At 39.7% G+C, this 21099-nt stretch overlaps 1 protein-coding gene across 4 annotated transcripts; it reads right to left on the bottom strand.

Moving 5' to 3' along the window:
- Positions 1-691: 691 nt before the first annotated feature.
- CEP95 (centrosomal protein 95) lies at positions 692-18565 on the bottom strand. 4 transcript variants are annotated; one of them, XM_076353834.1, is made up of 22 exons: positions 18520-18565; positions 16822-16950; positions 15776-15883; positions 14749-14862; positions 13379-13487; positions 12794-12903; positions 11882-12028; positions 10834-11054; positions 10336-10405; positions 9626-9672; positions 8265-8383; positions 7815-7947; positions 7518-7632; positions 6536-6714; positions 6185-6277; positions 5142-5292; positions 3788-3948; positions 3212-3286; positions 2555-2707; positions 1305-1451; positions 1138-1209; positions 692-1065 (listed from the first exon to the last, which is right to left on the bottom strand). In XM_076353834.1, exons 1-22 carry the CDS (start codon positions 18539-18541, stop codon positions 889-891), a joined length of 2652 nt encoding a protein of 883 aa, XP_076209949.1. In that variant the 5' UTR covers positions 18542-18565; the 3' UTR covers positions 692-888. The 4 variants fall into 4 exon arrangements, with proteins under 4 accessions (XP_076209949.1, XP_076209950.1, XP_076209951.1 ...); XM_076353835.1 differs by having other exon boundaries at positions 7815-7944; XM_076353836.1 differs by lacking the exon at positions 14749-14862.
- Between the last annotated feature and the right edge of the window lie 2534 nt (positions 18566-21099).

Below are 21099 nucleotides of genomic sequence, written 5' to 3'. Positions count from 1 at the left end.
GTTGTTATTGCTTGCCCATTTGTATATAGCATTACTGTGACTCCCTTTTGGAATAGATCAACTGAAACAAAACTTTGCTTGTTTACGTGTAGTTTTGAAAACCCTGTGTGAAATCCAACAATTGCAATACCTGCAGAAACACCTACAGAGCATACACCTATCCGTATACCCCTGCTGAAAATAATTAGGAATGCTGTCCACAGGTCCTTCCCAGGTTTCAGTTCTTGCAGAAGCTTGTATTTTACTGCTTTAGAATAATTTTCATTGTTTTCTATTTCAAACTACTTCTTCCAATACAGTTGTAGCATAGGAAGTAGTACTCTATATGCTTTGCCATTAACAAGCCAGCAACATAGTATTGTGTAGAATAAGTAGCCCTCCCTTGCTTAATATATTAAAATTACTGATTTTTATGTCAGGTTTATTGCAGGTACTCTCTAACTTGTCCTTCCAAAGGAAACTTGAACCACTGATGTTCTTTTAAAGATCTACTTTTCTTTGTGAGCTTTCCACTCCAGTAATTTCTGGCTAATGGTAGTAGTGTGGCTTTTCAACTCCAGCAATAAGAACCAGCACAGGTGTAGACGAGGCTTAGCATTCAACTGTTTTACTAAGATAACTTCACTAAAGCACACTGACTTCATCCCATGTCCTTTGTGTGGAGCTCAACGTTATCTCAGTCTTGCCAAGAAGGTAGAAAGTAGTTTAAAAACTTTATTGGTGATCATAAAAGTGCTGTAGAGATCCCAGATACCAGCAGCTACACCTCTGATGTGTCAAAATGACAGACCAGATATTTTAGAGAAAAACAGCCACACACCATCTTCCTGTTACAGCAGGATTCTCATCATGTTAGCCAGCGAACTGCAGTGATATTTACCGTAAGTCTTACAAGAAACGGCTTTTGCTATACTGAAAAGAAGCCATCTGAAGTCTAGATTTCAGTCTGTCTGCTTCCAGTTCTTGAAAAAAGGTGTCATCATCACTTTGCATTATTGCTGCTTGCAGTTGCTGTATTTCCTTTTCCATCCTTGATCTCAATTCTCTTTTTGTTTTCTGTAGCATCTAAAGAAAACACAGACATTAGCCACAACACGTAAAAAGAAAAGACACTTACACAAAATTAAAAATACTTACTTGTGCTTGTGCTTTTTCTCTGGTTTGGATTTCTTGGTGTTCTTGAGATAAAGCTTCTGCTAGCATGGAAAACTAAGCATAACACGTGTTTGAGTTGAACCAATTAAAGAAAGGAAAGACTTCTAGTGTAAAAAAAATATTAACTGTCTTCACAGATTAAGCTTTACCTGATCTTTGTAATAGTTCTCCATAGACTCCAACTCATTTTGATGCTCTCTCCTTTGTTCAGCACGCTTCTCTCGAGCATATGCTCTCAGGTCCTTCAGTCTTTGCTTCTGAATTTCTAAGCCTTCTTCAAATAAGTTTTTAAATATCTGCCGGCAATTAAAAAAACCAAACCTAAAACTTTCCCAGAAACTTTTAAGTATATATTTACATTTTTCAGCTGCTTTATCTCCTGATGGCAGGGTGATCACATGAAGATAGGTCATTGAAGATAGGCCCATGAAAAAGCACAGAGTTATGTATCCAGTCATGGTGGTACAGATACAGCTGAGCTGTATTTGTATTACTCATTTAGCTGAAATTCTGATATATAAAATAAGTTTTTCATGTCAGTTTAGTCACATGACTAAGAAAGGGGCTAGAACAGCAAATGCACATTGCATTTTTAAAATCGCTTCAGACAACCCAACAATGCAAGCCAGTCTTTGAACATGCACTGTGATCTACAGCCCACCCTCCATTCTGTTGTCTAACTTCAGGACCTTCATCCAGATTTGCGATAGCAGGAAATCCAGCCTGTACTCAGGCTTTCCATTCATACAAAAGAACACTTACCAGCTACAGTGCTGTGCAGCTCGAGGCAAACAGTTCTCAGATCGCTAATAGTGGATTATGCGCTAAACTGCTAGTCTTTCATTTTAAAAGGTGAGAACTGTGTATCTACTCTTGCAAAGTGTAGTAACTCTACGTGCTTGCCTTAGCTCCGATGTCCAGCCCTAATTAGAGATCATATCTGTCAAAAAGTCCACTTTGTTCAACAAACATAACCGAATAAAAAAGCTGTCTTTTTGATCAATTTGCTTAACTGCAGATTTAGATTGTTTTCTTTGGATAGTAACTATAGGAACAACTTCTTAATCCTACTGTTTCTGAAAACTCATTTCCCCAATTTCTCATATTACCAGCCCTGTTTTTCCATACTGATACTTCACTCTTTCTCTCTTTCTCTTAACCCCATAAAGCATCCTTTCTTGTTTTACAGTGGTTTGCCCTGAACTGTATCAGTGTTTCCAAAGAAGGAACCTTTTCATCTATGGCCTTGACTGACCAACCATTTAATCCTGGCTCCTATGCTCTGTTCACTTAATTTGCTCTCTGTCTACTTGCCCCATTACCGGACTATGGGTCCTCAGCACTGGGGTCCAAACAAAAAAGAATTCCACGCTTGCAGAGCAAGACATCTTGTACTTACCCTTTCTTCCCGTGTCCTAGCCCGCATCATCTTGGCACGCAACTGAACCCGGTAATCTTCATAATATTTCCTGGCTCGAGCAATTTGCTGGCGTTTCTCTCTCACTTTATTCTGAGCCCACTTCTGTCGGCAGATACGTTGCTTAAATTCTTGCTAAATGGAGAACAGTAGCTGTAAGACCACCAAGCTTCCAATAGATATTGCTGCAGGCAAAGCTTTGTTAATCGTTGCTAAATAAATAGGGTCCTTTACTAAGGACCTTCTCCCTACCCCAATTTTACACTGCATTTATGGTTTAAAGCTTCCACTGATTGAGCTAAGCGGCGCCATCAAGAACACTATATAATTAAGGAGTCAGCATTGCCACGGTAGCTGGTGTTTTTACCAGCAACACCAGGAGCCTGAAGTTTCTTCTCCTTGCACATTCTTAGAATTTGTTTGCACTTTTAAAGCAACAGTGCAGTGTAATAATAATATTCCATTCCCACGACCTCAGTAGCCACACAGCAAGCAGATTACATAGAGACCACAGCTACTCAAAAGGCATAAAATTTTTGTAAGATAAAAAGCCACTTTCATGGACCAGGGAATATGCATTCTAGCTAGCTCAACATGAAATCTTTGTATTATGTAACAAATATCCTTCAAAGAACCTACCAGTCTCTTGTTATGGTCTTGATCTTTTTTAATAATTGCAACAAGAAGCTCATGCTTCTTCAGGGCTTGTTGAACCTGGAGGTTTAAAAAAAGCTAATTACTTACATCATTCTGCAGGACAGGCAGTTGTGTGTAGGAGTTTTAAACATTGCCCCTCTGCTATGTTTTGTTGTTTTATGTTGAGAATTACCATGCATAAGTTAATCAACTTTTGTAACTCATAACTTTTAATCTAAAAGACTGTTTAGAACTAGCACTTGAAACTACAAAATGCTTTTAAAAAAGCAACAGCAATCCTAGGCAGTACTAGATAAACTAGTATAAAAAAATGAACATTATATTCAAATGGCTGATGAAGTTGAACCCACGTGTCTAGATACGTACATCCCTATTTAACTAACCGAGCTCAGATAGACATCCTTTCATATTGTGCTTTGGATGTGCATGTACCCTATCTATGCTGCATACAAAGAGTCAGGATGATTTTATTATGCAATACAAACTGATGACTGCTAACTGTTCTGTCAGACGTACTATCCTTGCTGATACTTAGAAGGCAAGAACAAGAATGCTCACTTCATTTTGGAGTTTTGGTCTAGTTCTGCCAGAAGCTGCCTTAAGTTGTTCAGTATGTGCAAGCTGCTGCTGCCACATCTTATTCATAGTATGGTGGGAAATATGCAGGTGGGGAAACTCTTCCAGTAGCTGAAATAGGAGGTCATCATCTCTTACTTTCACTACAAGGTAAAGACAGATGTAAGCAATAAATTTCTGGAGAATACATTTGGTGGTAAATTCTTCCAGACAGTGTCAGCCTAGGTTATGAAATATTTTAGATTGAACACTATATACAGCTACCATACTGTTGTTATGATGTCAAGCTAAACCCAGCAGGACATAACATCACTCTGTCAGTACAGCAGCGGAGAAAGTAATCCCAAGTTTTTGTTGTTTTGATTTTTTTTTTCCTGATGAAAAATTGCTTTTATAGCTCAGGCATTATTTCCCTCCCACCACCACATCCAATTAAGACAGGTGTCCCCTTCCTTCTTCAAATGGTTCTGACCATCACTAATTTCTTTATCCGTCTCTCTCTCTCTCACTGGCTGCAGCGACTTAAAATAATGCTAATACAGCAGTAGTAGTGACAGATCCAGGTCAAGTAAACAGGTGGAAAATAAACTGGTTTGCAACCAGCTCATTCCCATTACATCTTTGATCTTTCCGGCAGGAAAAGACGATGGTGAGATGAAACAAATGGGTATTAACCAAGTATATGCCCTTTAAACATTGGAAGAAAAAAAAAAAAAAAGGCAGTGTACCTGAGCAACATTCAGATACGTAGGGGATTATACCATGATCTCATACATAAGCATGCACAATGCTGTTTACCAAAACTGAGCCTGTGATTTGCATGCTGGCTGTTCTTGGAGCACCACTTGCTCAGCAAAACCAGTGGTAATGTTACCACCACCATGGCAGGGTCTTGAAAGGAGGATGACAGCAATTGACAAATTCTGCTCTATTACCTGGACATGGCTCAGCACCAGCCCACTCAAGCTAACAGCCCAATTTTAAATCTGATACATGCTCAGAAAAAAGAAAAGGGGGGGAAAAAAAAAAAAAAGACTGAGCTCAGACTATAGTGGAGCAAGCATAGGAGTAGCAGTAATGGAAACAAGCCTTGAAAATAATCCAAGGGATTTTAAGGCGGTAGCAAATGGGTCAGAGTTGTGATTGTGCATTGGTGGTTTACATTTACTTAAAGCATTATCTTCCCTAACAAAAATCCAGACATATAGAGGTCATAAGAAGGGGAAAATGCTACAGCTGACTGGTATATGTTGGACCGATGCCTTTATTCTTGGAGTTCAACACATGCTTTCAAAAGATGCCAGTTTTCCACCAAGTATAGTTTTGCAGTTCTTACTTGGAGCTGCTTTCTTTGGCTTCACAGTCCCTCGTTTTGGAATCCACTGGCTGTATTTGGGATTCCGAGGTGTGGTTTTTCTAGAATAAACTTTCACTGGCTGAGGCATTTTTGGAGGTTCTTTAAAGATGTTTTCTTTGTATTCTTGTTCCTTAGGAGCAGATGTAAAACAGATGGAGAACAGGTATGAGAAGGGAAAGACTGATAGATCACATAGTTTGGATATCAGAACTTAAATGTCTTTGAAACTTTAGAATGAGAATTTGGACATATTGAACTGGATTCTCCAGAAAGCCAGAATTTACCAAATGCAGGTCAGGGTTCAAATAAAGGTTAAATCTCCCTATTGCATAACCTCAGCCCTGTTGCAGCACTTAACACTACTGCAGCAGCCTATGGGCTGCTTCTGCGAAGGCAGCGAAAAGGGCCCGTGCAGCCTACATTGTTATGACATTGATATGACAGAGCTTTTCAGCTTAGGTTCTTTGCTGTTTCAGTAGTATCTAAGAAAGTAGCAAAAACCCCCTTTGCCATATTCATAACATTAGAGAATCATCCTTGCACAAACCCAACTTTTAGAGTAGTTAAAAGAGACTATGACAATATTAAGCAGATTGTGTACAGTGTACAGGGGCTCAAACCTTATTAACCCGGCTGTTGGGGATGTGTGTGTGTGTGTGGAGAAGGCCAGCCTATGGAAGCTATCTACTTGCTCGCTTAGCTTTAATTCTTTAAATCTGAGTGTCTTGAAGTTACCACTTCATGTGAAAAGCATGATTGTTAAGTTACCCATAAGAACAGGTATTATTCTTAATACACGGAAGTGCTGAAACTTTCTAAAACTACTTGTCCCTTGGTTCTACCTATCTCAGGAAAAGCTGTCCTTCTGTTTACTACTTTAGTAGTATACAGTGTTGTAACTATGACACTGGAAGTCAAGGTTTTGTACTCAAAAGACATATCCAGCATCTGAACAGATCATCTAGACAAATTAAAAACAAAAACCAAAACACAACCAACAATCACCGTACTGCATCACATACCATTTCCTTGATGACTTCTCTAAGCTTGGAAAGTCTAAGTCTCTCCCTAGCTTCATAAATTCTTAGTTCATCTTTGTAAGCTTTAGCAACCATCTAGAAAATAAAAATAAGAGGACTTTTCAGAGAAAATAATCAGTCCATATGACCACCTCATTAACTCATTTGGTGTATGGGTCAAAGTAGCTTCTTCCACTTTAAACTCTCTTTTTTGCAAAATTTAAGTCTTTTCTTTAAGTTAAGATACAACAGTACAAAATTACTAAAGTAGGCCAGAATGCCCCCATTAAGTAAGAGCATTCAGTTTTCATGCTTTTAGTATAACTGTTGGTAAGAATGACCGATAGAAATTACCTTTGCTTTTTTTGTTCTTTCATCCCTTTCTTCTTGCAACTGGTTGCGTATTTTCCTTATATGTCCTGTTCCATTACTGCAAAGTTTATCTTCCAACTCAGAAAAGAGTTGACGCTGAGATGAGGGTGAAGACGGAGAAAGGGATCGTGGCCTGCTTGGGTACCTTAGATGTGATGTGTCTGTAAGAAAAGGCGATTCATTGAGTATCTAACTTGAAACACAAAAAAACCCTCCAGCCAAACATAAGGAAAAAAAGCCCCCCAAACCCCATACAGCATAAGAGTCAAAAAGTTTAGCACAAATTAAGTCATAAAAATCTAAAGCCTTTGCCTTTAGAATTATCCCTGCCCCAAATCACAAATTTTGGGGTCTATATAATAGCAAAGGTGCCAGGAGATATTAAAGCTGGGAAAGGAAAAAGCAGCAACGACAACTGAAGGTAGCTCAAGGTGAGAGACTGTCTATATGCCAGGGTCATTCCATCTTGCAATATAATGTTGTGCATATGGATTAGATCAAGCTATATGATAGTTTTATAGCCTGGTGTACATATAGGGTGGTTATTTAATCATATCACCACCAACACACACACTGCGCAATATAAGATACCTAGATGTACATGCTGTGTTCAGCACAGAAGAACCTGCAGTGAAGTGTATTGCGCATAGGCCCTCATTTTAGAATCACAGTCCTATCAATGAGCTTGTATTCTGTCTCTCCCCCCACTTTTCTGTATGCTTTTTACTGCAGCTGCGTTTGCCTTGTATTTTTAGTAACGTTTTACCATAGCTAGCTATGTGTTAAATGGGAACTGAATTGTAATTGTTACTGTTGCTCAGGTTTGGATCTAAGACAAAATATAAGTGAACTAACAATATAAAACTTAGTAACTATGAGTAGTTCAGTGTATCAGCTTTACAGGAGAAGGATTTTTTTTATATTCCTTTCCATCCTAATACCTAAGTGGCATAAGAATTGTTACCTCGTTCAGCTTTCCTTTGGCGATAATCCATGACACTGTCACTGTGCTGAGACAGGTTGTCCTCATCTGTCAACTCTTCTTCTCTGGTCTGCCCACCCAAAGTTCTCTTTAACATCTATTGGATAAATTTTTTGGGGGGGTCAGGTTCAGTAGTTCATTCAAAATTTAGAACTGTCTAAAGACAGATGTTAGTTGCAGATTTCCTTTTTGTCAATATTAAGTTTATATTCGGGTTCTCTCTACTATCATTACTATGGCTAGCTAGCTCAGAGACAACAAAGAATAGATTGCACTTACTAAATCTAGTTCATTTAACCTGCGAGAGAGTTTTTCTGACACTTTATGAAGCTCTTGCTCAGACAGCTTTTCCTTTGTTGTTCTGTGGGAAAGAGACTCTTCAAGTGAATCTGTGGTAGAATTTTCGTATCTGCTAAAACAGAAAACAGACATATTTCATTTCTGTTCTAAAAACTTGAAGATAAGCATTACCTTGTGCAATTCCAGTTCACTTTTTGCGTGAGCACATTTTTATAGGATTAAGTAGAAGCTGAATGTGTAAATTGCCTGTAACTATATTTAAGAAAATGCATATATGTCAGGAGAAACAGGGAATCTTTCTGTTAAAATTAATCCTTCACTGTCGTGCAGCCAAGGAGGAAGAGATCTTATTTTAAAGAGGGGGGTGGGGCTGGGGGGCCATGTATATGAAAGTGCTAGCTTGGCTCAGTACCAAAAACCTGAACTTGCCTTTTCTTTCTAGGCAGATATCTAGATTCAGGTCTTGGAGTTTGTATTACTTGTTCAGCACGTAGAGAGAGTTTTTGATGTAAAGAGGAAGCAGATGAAGTCCCATATACCCAGGGAACCTAGGAAAATGAGTAAGAGTAAATTTTTTTATTAAGATCTTCACAATAAAGCTCAGAAATACCATAGATCGTGTGAGTAGAGAGCTCCTACAACAGCTTTTATAGGAGAACCATCTCAAACCCTATCATTATTTGTATTTTTTTATATATATATATAAAAAAGTAGTTATATGTCCAGGTCCCTGACTGAAGATAGTGTGCTTTAGAGAATTAGATGTTTAAAGAAACAGACCAGCAAAAATATGTATCAGTTCAAGAATCATCTACAGCTAAACCACTGAATCGGAAGAACAAGGTGTAGGTTAAGTTATATGAGTATCCCTACATACTACCTCATTAGCCTGGGACTAATGCCAAGTAATGCAAGTAAGCTGAACCTCACTGACTATAGACTAAGCTGCAATTCACAGCAAACTAAAAGAAAACACTTAGGTCCTTACGCCATTTAGTTACACTGGTTTAGTACTGCCTGGTAAGTTATCTGTTCGAACTGGAGTAATTCGGGGCTGGCATGCATATACTCGCAAATACACCAATGAAAAGTGAGTTTTAAACAGAGACAATGTTTTAAACAGACAATGTAGAAGCAAAGGCTGTTGAAACTATTGGAACAAATGAAGTCTGTGAGTACCTCTTGTGGTTGCAGAAGGCAAGAAAAGTGTTTTCCAGAGCAAGGAACTTCCTATACAGACATGTTTCTACAAGCACAGAATGGCACCTGCTGATCGATTTGTGGGTTTTGCATTATTCAGTTTTTCAAAAGAAAAGGACAATGCAAGGAAATAAAATGAAAGAATATAGCCAGGTAGTTCAGTCATCTTTAGGAAGGGAGCAAAATCTGAATTTTATTGGAGTCTGAACAACCCCAGAAAACCAAAATTCTTACTAATTTAGAATACTGGTACACTTCAGAGAAAGGATATGACTGTACTCTTGTATTTTATACATCTTTGATTAAAACCAAGATAACTGGTAACTGGTTGGTTGTGATACATTAGAACTCTATAGGTACTGGCACTTATACTTCTTGGAGCAAACACCTCCAGAAAGAACTGACATGACTTATAAACTATACATAGTCATAGTCTAACAACATTGCATCACTGATTGTATATTGAAGAAAGCAAGCCAAAAGCAGGTTTGAAGAAAGCCCAGAAGTGCCACAAGATAACAGGAGAATTAAGCAGAAATCCAAAAATATTGACTGAACTTCCACAAATAAGGTAAAGATGCAACATCTACCTTTGCCACATTGTCCTCAGCATCATTTGATACCACCTTGTCTCCCACTGCAGAAGCAGATGACAGATAAGTGTTAGTTGATGGTATAGACTGCACTGCACCTACTAATGTGGGGAATAAGTAAAAAAAGATGTGATCCGTGGCCTTTGGAACCAAATTATTCAAAGAGAACAGAATGACAAAGCAACTGTGGTTACACAGTTGTGACATTCATTTTGGCAATTTCTCAAGTTTTGAATGTTCAGTGTCATGGGAATGCTATGGAAACTAGAAAGGTAAGTAGTGTTTCCCAGGCAACAGAGAAAGTAAGTACTGAAAATCAGCTTCTAAACCTTTTCTACAATAGCAGTTAATGGCTTTTTCCTAGAGTCGAAACTGGCTTGTTTGGTCCATCCTTCTCCGCTCAGAGTAAGTTCAGCCATGGGAGTTACCTGCTAGAAGAGATTTCTGTAGTACAGGCACATCTTAACTGGATTAACTAAGAAAGGAGTTGAACTGGGGACACAGATTATTTTTCTCCAGCACAGTAAAAAGCTTAAAAGTAACCTATTTTTGTTTCTCTATAAAATAGAGAGAAATATGAACTTGTGGCTGAATTAAGAAAAATGCACTAGTAGTTTCAAAACCCATGTTTCTTGTAGTGCCAATAAAAATAAATGCAACATTTGACACTTAAGAGTTACCCTATAGGAAGCAAAATTCTCTCTCACCAGGAATTTTCCTTGATAGAGGGAGACTACCAGAAACATCTTCAGATTTTTGTGTAAGTGACTTTTCAAGCTGAAATAAAAAGCAACATGTTTTCTATAAATTCACAGGAGAGTAGTGACAGGAAGGTCATACATTAGGTCTGTCTGCATATGGAAATAAATGCTGATTTATATATATATATAAAAAATAAAAATACGCTATAATTATTTTGTTTACTAAATTGTAAACTGTGCAGTTACATTGATTATGGAGATGTGTATGTATATGTGTATAAAATAAACACACCCCTCAAATTAACTTCTTCTCTGGACACTCAGTGAAGAACGAATCCACAATCCAAAATTCTTTGAACTGAAGATAATATCTGACACATTCAGAAGTGTTCTTCAGAGACCAACTACTCCCATTCTGCAAGTATACTAGAAGGTTTTAAAATGAAAGCAGTACTGATTACTAAAAAAAAAAAAAAAAATAAAAATCGAAGGATAGGTTTTTACTTTTACAGTAGGGATTTTCACTCTTTGACTGTTAGCCAAAGTTGCTGACTGGCTGGCTGAGCTCTGATAATCTCTCCATCCAGGATAATGAGGTCTGGCTTCCGAAGCCTGAAATGGTGGTAGCAAAGGAATAGCTTGCTGTATAGGCTCCCCAAGTTTTGTAGCGCTGGCACTCAAACTCTCTTTTTGAGGTTCAGTAGTATGAACAGACTCCATTGATCCTTAAGAGACAAATATGAAGAACTTGACATTTAAGTGTTATCTGTGAAAGCAGGATGTTAATTTTGTATATTCTCCATACATATTAGATGGAAGTATCTAAATATCTAATATTAGCTACCATCTTTGTTGGATTGCATAGAACAGTACTGTAACATTTTTATGCCTTACGATGTTACTTTTATTCTGTTTACAGAGATAGATACTGCAGCCCCTCCCTGTCTCACTACTTTTCCAAGAGCACCAAGTTTTTCATGACTGTATATATGTATGTATATGAATATACTGCTCTCATACTGCATGGCTGTAGCTATGTGCATACACAGTAAATAGCTTTTGATTTGCTGTTATTTTCCCCACAGTCATTTTAGATACATGCTGGGGAATGCTTGCTCATGTGGAGGAATTCTAAGCAATGACAGAACCATAGTCAGCAGAGGCCAGGGACAACTGGAGAAAATGGCTGCCACCTGTCAGAATGATTAACCTAATACACAATCTACCCATAACTGTCCTTAAGAACAGCATGAAAGCCCCCTTGAGAACATGATTTTGGATGCTAGGATCTTCCACGGGGACATTTTACTTTTAGTATTTTGCTTATTGAACCACAAAAGGAAAAAAACCTAGCTGAAGCTGAATCCTAGCTAAGCAGAAATACCCCAGATAATGGAGTTTGCATATTCTGGGACACTAAAATATAAAATTTATGAAAAAGATCTATTTATTTCAAAATATAGCTAAAGTGTTTCCATCCATGACTAAGGTTGTCCTCTACACCCCTTAGTCAAAATCAGATAGATTAGATATCAGGAGAATGAATACTCACCATCTTCCTTTTCCTTTACAATGGCCCTTTCAATTTCAGAGAACTGTCTAGGTAATGTTGCAATAGCCCCTGAGTTTTTAGACTCTTCCGCCCCCTTGTCCATTTCTGCTGGTAACAATTCAGGCAACTGGAATTCTAGAAGTGGTGCTTGAAAAAGATCAAATTAAGAACTATAAAGCATCTTGCTATAAACTGTTTAGATGGACAATTTTCATGTTTGGTATGTTAATAACTTGGTGTTAGCAATCCATACTAGGAACAAAATAGGTCTGTTAAATTCCTACTTGTAATTCTATTCAATAAAAAGCAATCGTAATTCATAATATTTCTTTATGCCTCTACTTGGAGAGCTTAATCACCAATAAGAATACGAATATTCTTATAGGAAAATAGGAAATAGGAACGGACTCCACTTAAGTAGTCTGCACATTATTTGTTCCAGCGCCACCCATGATGTTTTTAGGGGTCTGTGCCACTTAACACGTCTTCTTTAAGAATGGACTTACTAGTCTTTTTACAACCTTAAATAATACATTTTACACTGCAATAAATGAAATAAATTAAAGGCTTCAGAAATCTCTTATTCTATTGAACAAAATAAAATGCCTTTGTAGGGAGAACTGAATTAGAAGTCAAACAACAAACCTTTATTCAAATAATGTAGCTCAGGAGTCATGAAAAAGTGTCTGAAATACTTTAAGAAATCTACATTTTAACTTCAGCAAGATCAACTACAGGTACGTTTGCTTATTTTGGGTTGGGTTTTTTTTGGGGGGGGCAGGGAGTTGTAAAATAAGAGTTTAAAACAAAGTATTTGTCTGAAAGAAGTCACTTTAAAAAAAAGAAACAACAAAAAAAGCCTAGAAATGTTACTACAGAGTAGTTTTAAAGATTTTTTTCACCCAAACTCACCTTCCTCTCTCTTGGAAAATGAATGAGCAGTATCTCCAAGTCTAATTAATTCACTGGTAGATTCTGATCCATCTACATCACAAGATGGAACAAAAAATTCTGACTGGGACCTAAGAAGAACATAAAGCCATAAAATATTTACTCTAGAAGTCTTTGCCCCTTCAGTCCACAAGATGGAGCTGCAGAAGAGTGGCAACCCCACTTCAGGTAGCTGCTATTACAGTGTATGACATAAGAGACCAGCTTCTACAAAACAGACCAATGTAGAAGTCACAAAGACAAATCGAATGCAGTTTAACTAAAATACAATCATTTAAAACTGAAACAAAGTTTTCAACTTGTTTCGTTCCACATGTAAAGTAAACTTAAGGGAAACAAAATGCCACCAGCACTCTTCAAGAGCAAAAAAGTTCTGGATCTAACTTTAGCCCTCTTGCTGCCCAACTAAAGGAGAAAGTTACCTCACATTCAGTTTGACATATGTAAACAGTATGTTTCCTACTTGCATACTATTAAAAACCTACTAGTTTCTCTACAGATACACAAAAAGATAGTCAATCACTATGTCAATGCAAATGTTCTTACCCTTCAACTGATGAGAATATTGAAGGTTGCGTAAGTTGACCAGCATTGCTTTCCAACTGCTCTTGAGAGGCAATTTGAATTTCATTATTGGACAGCACATTTGCGTCATCTGTTAATAAAGAGGCGGCAATTATTTTCAGGAAAACTACTTCTACCCATTAACTAACAGGTATTATTGCCAATATCACCAAAACAGTTTAAGTGTAATAAAACATTATAATGACAGTATCTAAAATGATGACATGTAACTTTTATGTAAGAAAAGTTTTGAAAAGCAATACAACTATCATATACCCTATTGTTTCAATTATAAATAACCCCTTTCTTCTTCCTCAAAAGAATTAAATCCTGCACTTATAACTAGAAAATTGGAGCCACTGACACCTATTGGGTAGCAGCACTGGCAGTCTGAGAGAAGGGAAAAGCAGAAGTACAGGCACTGAAAATTGCTACTGCCCTTTTTTTGCCATTCACAGTGAAACAGGACAGGAGGCAACTGTCTCAGCCACCAAGTGCTCTCCCCTTTACCCACAGGGTGCAACAGCCAGTAATGACAGTTCTTATCAGCTTTAAGATAGGAAGACCAGTACTCAGTCTGCAGTAATGATGATGCCTCTGAAGGGCTGAGTAGCTACTCTTCCCTGTTTAGCATTTTCCTCAAAACAGCCCCTGCTATGGATCTGCTCCCAAGACTCACTTCACAGGAAAGCTTAAGTCAACCCCCTGTTTGTCTCCTAGTAAGTAAAAGGGACATTTGCTTATTGTTCCAATTAAAGTCAACATTTCCCTCCCTGAATCCTAACCATAAATCATTTGACTTACAAGTTGAAAAGCAACATGCTAACAGAGGATGAATTGTCTGGAGTAGGTTTCTGCCACAAGAATGAAGCAGAAAGATTATGTTCTCCAATTCTTGCCTTTTAACAAGTTCTGGGGAAAATAAATTCTCTATTTTATCATTACTGTTTATGAAAGTAAGGAATATAAATACTCAGTCTGGCCACTGAAGTTTCCTCCCCCCATGGTCAGTTTCAGTCTTTCTCTTCCGCATTGTCAAGGTTATAAATAAGGCAAAACCACCAAATAAATCTTTGCTACATTGGAAACACCTTGGGTATCCCAAAACAAGGTTTCACAAAGCTTACATCTTCCAATGGATATCATTCCCTATAGCTACTCATACGGAGAACAGCAAAGAAACAGTTTTTACCTATTATGGGAGCTGTATTCATGAACACCAAGAACTATGGTCATGAGAAGCTAAGCCCTCAGCAAGCTAACTTGATAGCAGACAAACAGGAAAAGTAAGCTGTCCATAATGTAGTAGTGGCTGAACATAAAACCTTAATCTAGGACATCTGTCTACTCACCTCCATTCTGAGAAGAAGATTCACTGACTTCTTCTGTAAGATACTCTAACAAACCATCAAATATTTCGAGGAGGTTTCTGATAGATTCCTTTTCTCCTTTCACAATGTTCTCACCTTAAGAGAAGGTACTGCCACGTATTAATAATTAGTACTTCAGAGAAAAAAAAAATTTGCAAAAGCAGGAGTTTTCTGGAGAAGAGTGCTTGGAAATTCTTCTGAAGGTGTCAGCTCAGAAGACAACTGGTCACTCATTTCTGGCTACGTATGTAAGCTTAAGGTATCTTACAAGTTTCCTAAAGTTGCATATTTTCAGTTCTAATAAGTGAAAGTTTATTAACGCTATACCAGCTTCCACAAAAAAAAAAAAATCAGGGATATTTTCAGGGGTAGTTGGTATTTAATATTTTCTTATGCATACTAGCTACAGCATGAGCCAAGTCTATGGACTGGCAGGCAGGATTACAAATACCAGCCATACTGTACAGGTACCAAATTAGAAGGAGATACCTCATATCAAGCAAGCAGTTTTCATCCTTTGCAGGCTATGTTATACAAGACTATACATACGAATACTCAATGAAAGCTATTCTGTGTACAAAGGACAGACACAACATGGTTCAAGTCTTTACTTACCAACTTTTTAAAATTCAGTAACAAGTTTGAAATTCAAGGCTCATTTTAAAACCCAATCTCCAAGCTTTAACTGTATACAGAAAAATACTGAGCCAGTAACAGACTTCAGGTAACACTTTAGCAGACAAGTGAAGTATGATTGATTATTAACATTAACATTTCTTACAGGTCTGCGTCACAAAAGACAACTCTTATTTATTCTCTGCTTGCTGTTTAAATTTATAACCTGATGTCCAAGGCAAGGGTTCAGTGTTTTGATGACATTCACTACAAGAAAAAGACCTTTCATGTAAGTATGAAAGTATGCTTTATAACATATGGTTCTTATAAAATGTTCAAATTAAACCACACAGATATTCAACTGGTGTTTGTCTACATTAAAATGAGTACTTACCACTGATGTGCGACAAGCTGACCTGCAAGTAGTCCAATGCCAAGGAATCTATTACTGCTTGTACATTATGTGCATCATCCTCTTGGCTTCTAGGAGTAGCTATGAAATCTGTTTAAAATAGATAACAGATTTTAGGCTATCTAAATGGATAGCTTATTGCAGATGTTTTGACTAAACTACTTCAACTTTCCATTACAAGTTAGTATTTTTTCAATACCTTGTGTACTTGGTGAAAAGCCCAAGTATCATATGGTCGTATGAAATCTTTTATAAATAGTGAGCACAAACTTATAACACCCCCTGAAAGATGTGAGGATTTTATCAGCTGAAGTATTAAATTCAAGAATAGAGACTACTAAAGTATTTTTCCTCCTTCACTCCCAGCACACACATCTAGTTCAGATCGTCAAACTGGAATTGCAGTTTGTGTCAAGGTCTCTTCTTCTCCCGTCAGAGACTGGAGAAGTTGGACTGCAATGTATTCTACTTAATGGGGAGCAACATTATTTTTAGTTCAGGGCTTATATTTAACAGGACTTCTACCTCCAATAGCTGCCAGTTACCTCAGTGCTATTAAAATCTTCTGCAGGTAGGAGTCTCGACACTTCCCAAACGCAACAGTTTACCATAAAGCAAACAAATACATAGTTGTATAGCTTAATTGTTGTCACTGAAGTCAAATGGAGTTAGGTTAAACCAGAGTTAAATCACAGCTTAGCTCTTAGCAGACTATAAGAATCAAGCATTTTATGAGAACAGGCTTCAGTATTAACACTTCTTTAAGAGAAATGAGCCAATTCACACCCTTCAAAGGTATCGTGCCTATGTATGGCTTTCAAGGCCTAATTTACAATAGAAAAATAAAAAAAATTGGCCAATATTACTTAAATCTTCTTAAAGAATGACAATCTTATGTGTTTGTCTTTGGAAGGACACAAATACTTTAAAAACCCTACATCTGTAGTAAGTTTTGCAAACTTGAATTTGTTCATTACAAAATATAGAGACAAAAAACGAAAAGCAGGTTTAGAAATTATCGTTCCCACCTGGTACTTTTTCTCCTAAGACTGACTCATAAAGACGAACAAACACATCAGCACCACATTCTGAGAGATGCTTTATGTGCTGGTTTACATTGCAGCTCCTTAAAAGATCGTTGGCAACATCAACCCAATCTATTAAGAAGCAAAACATATTAGCGTCAGAACTGAAAGACACAGAAATAAAGACATGGTTAGTTACTGTGAAAGATGAAACCTGTTTAAGTGTCTTTGACTCCACCATACGCGGTCGATCCCAGTCATGCTATCCCAATCATCCAAAATATTGGACATGTTTGTATGCTTTCTGCTCCGTGCCCTGTTTACTTCAGCTGGAAACATGGACAGAGAGTGAGGAATGATACACGCCACTATCTTGTTCAAGTACACAGTCATAGCACAACTGGCCTTGAGAGCTGAAGGGTACTAAGTACCGCAGGCTGGGCAGATTACTTTTTTTCTTCCACATAATGGAAAGCAAATTTTGGTCTGGCTGCATAGCCAGGAATTCCAAGCCTTGAAGGACCTAGCAAAATAACCTTTGATACGTCTTTTATCACGAATCAGAAATGACACATACTTTTTTGAAAAACATGAGCTTCTCTCTTACAAACTCAGTTTCTCTAATGCTCTTAGGCAACAACACCACTGCTAATATAAGTATTCTTCATGAAAGCTAAATTCAAGGACTACTTTTACTAGTTTGCTGTTTAGGGATTACAAGAATATGGAGCTGGTCCCACCAACTTCCTGCTATGTTGAGCACAATGAGATGTGTGCATAAACAGACTGATTTTCCCAAAACTTTGAGTCCTGAATTCAAAGTGCTTTGAAGTACATGTATCCTCTACAGTCTTGTCGCCCAATTCGAGTATCAACTTGGAAGAACAAAAGTCTTTATCTCTCTTAGTCTGTGATCTCTTAAGGTTGGATTTTCCCCCCCTACATGTTGCTTTTGCAAACAAAACAGTTATTTTTAACAAGTATTATCAAGGACTTTAAATTACTAGAGAAGGGGTAAGTCATCTTTGGAAGGAAAAGAAGTATACAATTACTACAACAGAACTAATTTGTACAGTTTTTATTCTTCTGTACATAGGAAATATTACTTTTCCATCACTCTACTCTTCACTCAGTTCCAGCAATAATTTTACCCTAACATTTTAATAATTTCAGGTGCATGAAAGGTTAGAGTAGCACCTCCTACATTTCAGACTGATATTTCTTAGAAAACTTCAGTTACTGTTCATTTCCAGCTTTATCAAATTATAAGTGTCGCCGGAGGGGGGTGTGTGTGTGCAAAGACAAGAGGGGAAAGGGAGGTTGACATAGAGAGCTTAAAAAGCCACGACACAAGGAGCAGGCAGCTTTAAGGAAAAGCACGTCTGAATAAAATGGACGGTGCTAGCGATGCGAGCAGCTGCTGGATGACAAGGTAGAGGGGAGAGAAAAGGCAGCTCTCCCCCCCTGCCTCCCCCACCCCTGCAGGGCACGAAGGCTGGCTGCTCCTCCGGGACTCGCACCCGCCCCACCGCGAGGCCCCGCAGGACGGCGGGGACAGGCCGCGATCCAGCCCCGGCGGCGGGCAGGGCAGGGCAGGGCACGGCACGGCGAGGCGTGGGGGGAGGCCAACGAATTGACGCTGGAGAGGCGCCCGCGGTTCGGCGAGGGGCGATCTCCTCACGAGCCCCCGGCCGCCCCTACCTCTCTCCTCAGCGCTGCCCATGGCGCGGCGCCTCACGCACCAACGGACGGCGGGGACAGCCCCGCCCCGCGGAATTTAAATAGCCCCTCTCGGCGTCCTCCGCGCTGATTGGGCAGGCTGCGCCGGAAGGGGCGGGGCTGTCCCGCCTGCCCGCGCCGCGGGAGAGCGCGCCCCCGGCCCCGCCCGCCGGGCGTTGTTGTCTTCGCTCATCCGCCGTAACGCGCTGTCGTGGGCTGTGGGCGAGCCGGTCGTCATGGAAACGGGGGGGGGGGGGGGGGGGGAGAGGAGAGAGCCTGTGCCTCAAAGCCGCGCCGCAGCGCGGGTCACGTGGCCTTCCCCTCCCCCGCTTCCTGGTGCAGGCACCGCGCGGCTGTCACGTGACGGGCGCCCCTGGGCGTGGGCGCCGCAGCCCCCCTCCCTTCTGCCCCCCTCCCCCCCTCGCCTGGGCCGCGCCGCGAAGGCCCCGCCGGCCTCCTCGGCCTCCCCGCGGGGCCGGGCCGCTCCCCTCCGCCCGGGCCTCCCTTCGCGGGTTCTGTGGCCTCCCTTTGCCCGCGACCCGTGGGCTGAGCTCCCCCGGGCAGGACCGGGGCCTGGCCGGGGGGCGTTGCGGCTGCTGAGGGCGGCCGGCGGCGTAAAATGGCGGCGTGCTGATAAACCCCGGGCTGTAAGGCGGCGGGGGTTTGCCCGGGGAGGTTCCGCCTTCGTTACCCTGAAAGGGAGTCGGTCGTTCGCGTTTTCACGAGCAAAACTAGACGGGGAGAGGGCTGGCCGCTGGCGGGCGGGTGGAGCGGCGGAAGGTTCTAGCGCTGGACCTTGCCGGCCTGGCCGGGGGGCGTTTGCCGCTGGGCGGAGACGGCGGTCAGAGGGAGGGGGGGGGGTGGTGCGGGTGGGGAGTCTGTTTTAAATCGGCAGGTGATGTAGGTTTGCTTGGGAAATGCGGGGTAAGGCGATGGCTTTTGTGCAGGATGGGAGTGTTACAACCTCTGTGAAAAGCAAGATCTAGAAGGTTTTGTCTAGTGAAACGTGACTACCAGCAGCTGCTAGCGTAGAGGTTTTTGGAGACGTTGGATGGTGAAAGTGTACTACCTTGCGTACTGAGCAACGGTATTCCATGCTCCTTAGGAACTCCGGAATTTCCGTGCTGTATCAAGTCACACAAAACTAGAAATAATGGTGCCCCTTAAACTCCTGGAGCGTGACAGAAGCAGCTGAGATCCCAATTATGACTGTAAGAAGAATGACTGGCAGCAAGTAAAGTTAGCTCTAACAGTCTATGGCCATAATTGGTACATACGTAATCCAAATGCATACATTGCTTTAATAAAAACGACCTTTTGTGCAGATAAGCAAATGTGTATCAGTATTGTCGAAATTGATACTAGAACATGGATTTCAGTTTGATACATACGCAGCTCTGCAAAGCTGTGTTGGTTTGCCTCGCATATGTTGGCTCAAGAAAACACAGGAAAATCAATGATGTTTAACTTAAAGGGGTGGAACACAAAAATCAGGAAGTTTTTTTCAAAGAGGAAATCAAAAGGACTTACTGGCGGACTAAATGCGTGTGGGCGAGACAGAGACGAGGTTTTGTGTTTGTTTAGTCTTCAATTCTTTAAAACCTTAGCAAGGTTAAACAGCGCAGTGACAGGAACAAAAAAAAAATCAAAATAATCTTTGTTAAGCTAAATGTAATAGGGAAGAACAGGAAAAGATCGGACAACTTGCTATTAATTTTCACAGCTTTTGCAAAAACCTTTTTCAGACTCATCAGAAGCAGGACGTCTATGGGGTCAGTAGCTATAGAGCGTTAAAAGAGTATTTTGGGAGAAAAATCTTTAACAAGCTATATTAAATCAGTAATCCCATACTGAAAAAAATTGGGGAGGCTCCCCTATTAGAAATTTGCAGGGGATAGTATTAAGGAACCGAGTCAAATTGAAGTGCTACTAAAAGAACAAATTGATAACAAGAAAAAGTGATTGATCGAGGTGGTATTCCAGATTGTTGAGGGGGGAACAGCTGTGGCTATTCATAAACAAAGATAAGCCTAACTTAGGCGTTACTTTTGAGGAAGAGATTGTGGAAACATCTAGTACTATTCTTTGAAAACCTTGCTCCATTCTTAGCAACAATTTTTAAAAAAAAAGGAAAAAAATCATTAGGAAATAATACACAGCAGATCAAAAACATTTTTATGACTTCATTGAGTAAATCTGTATGGGGCCCAGATCTCGAATACTGTGTGCATTTCTTCTCAATAAAGAGAAAATGGCAAGGATAATTGGAAGTGTGGAATTGCTTTTAAAGGAGAAAGAATTAGACGGCAGCTTTGGTTTACAGAGGAGGTGACTTAGATTAATGTCCACAAAGGGCATAAATAAATAGAAAATTATTACTCACCATTCTAGTAACTCATTTTGTTTCGTGCCCCTTGTTCTTACCAGGCAATGCGTTGAAAATGAAAGGAAGTGTTTTTCAGGTGGTGAACAATTAAACTGTGAAACACATTGTCATGGTGTCTTAGAAGCAAAGAGCATAAATAGAACAAAAATGGGAAGAAATGGCCATCAAATACAGTT

Source organism: Aptenodytes patagonicus, chromosome 16 (genome assembly GCF_965638725.1).
Source record: "Aptenodytes patagonicus chromosome 16, bAptPat1.pri.cur, whole genome shotgun sequence".
NCBI classification, from domain to species: Eukaryota; Metazoa; Chordata; class Aves; order Sphenisciformes; family Spheniscidae; genus Aptenodytes; species Aptenodytes patagonicus.
Note: the sequence above shows the minus strand (reverse complement) of the source record. Positions and strands in the feature narration are given on the sequence as shown.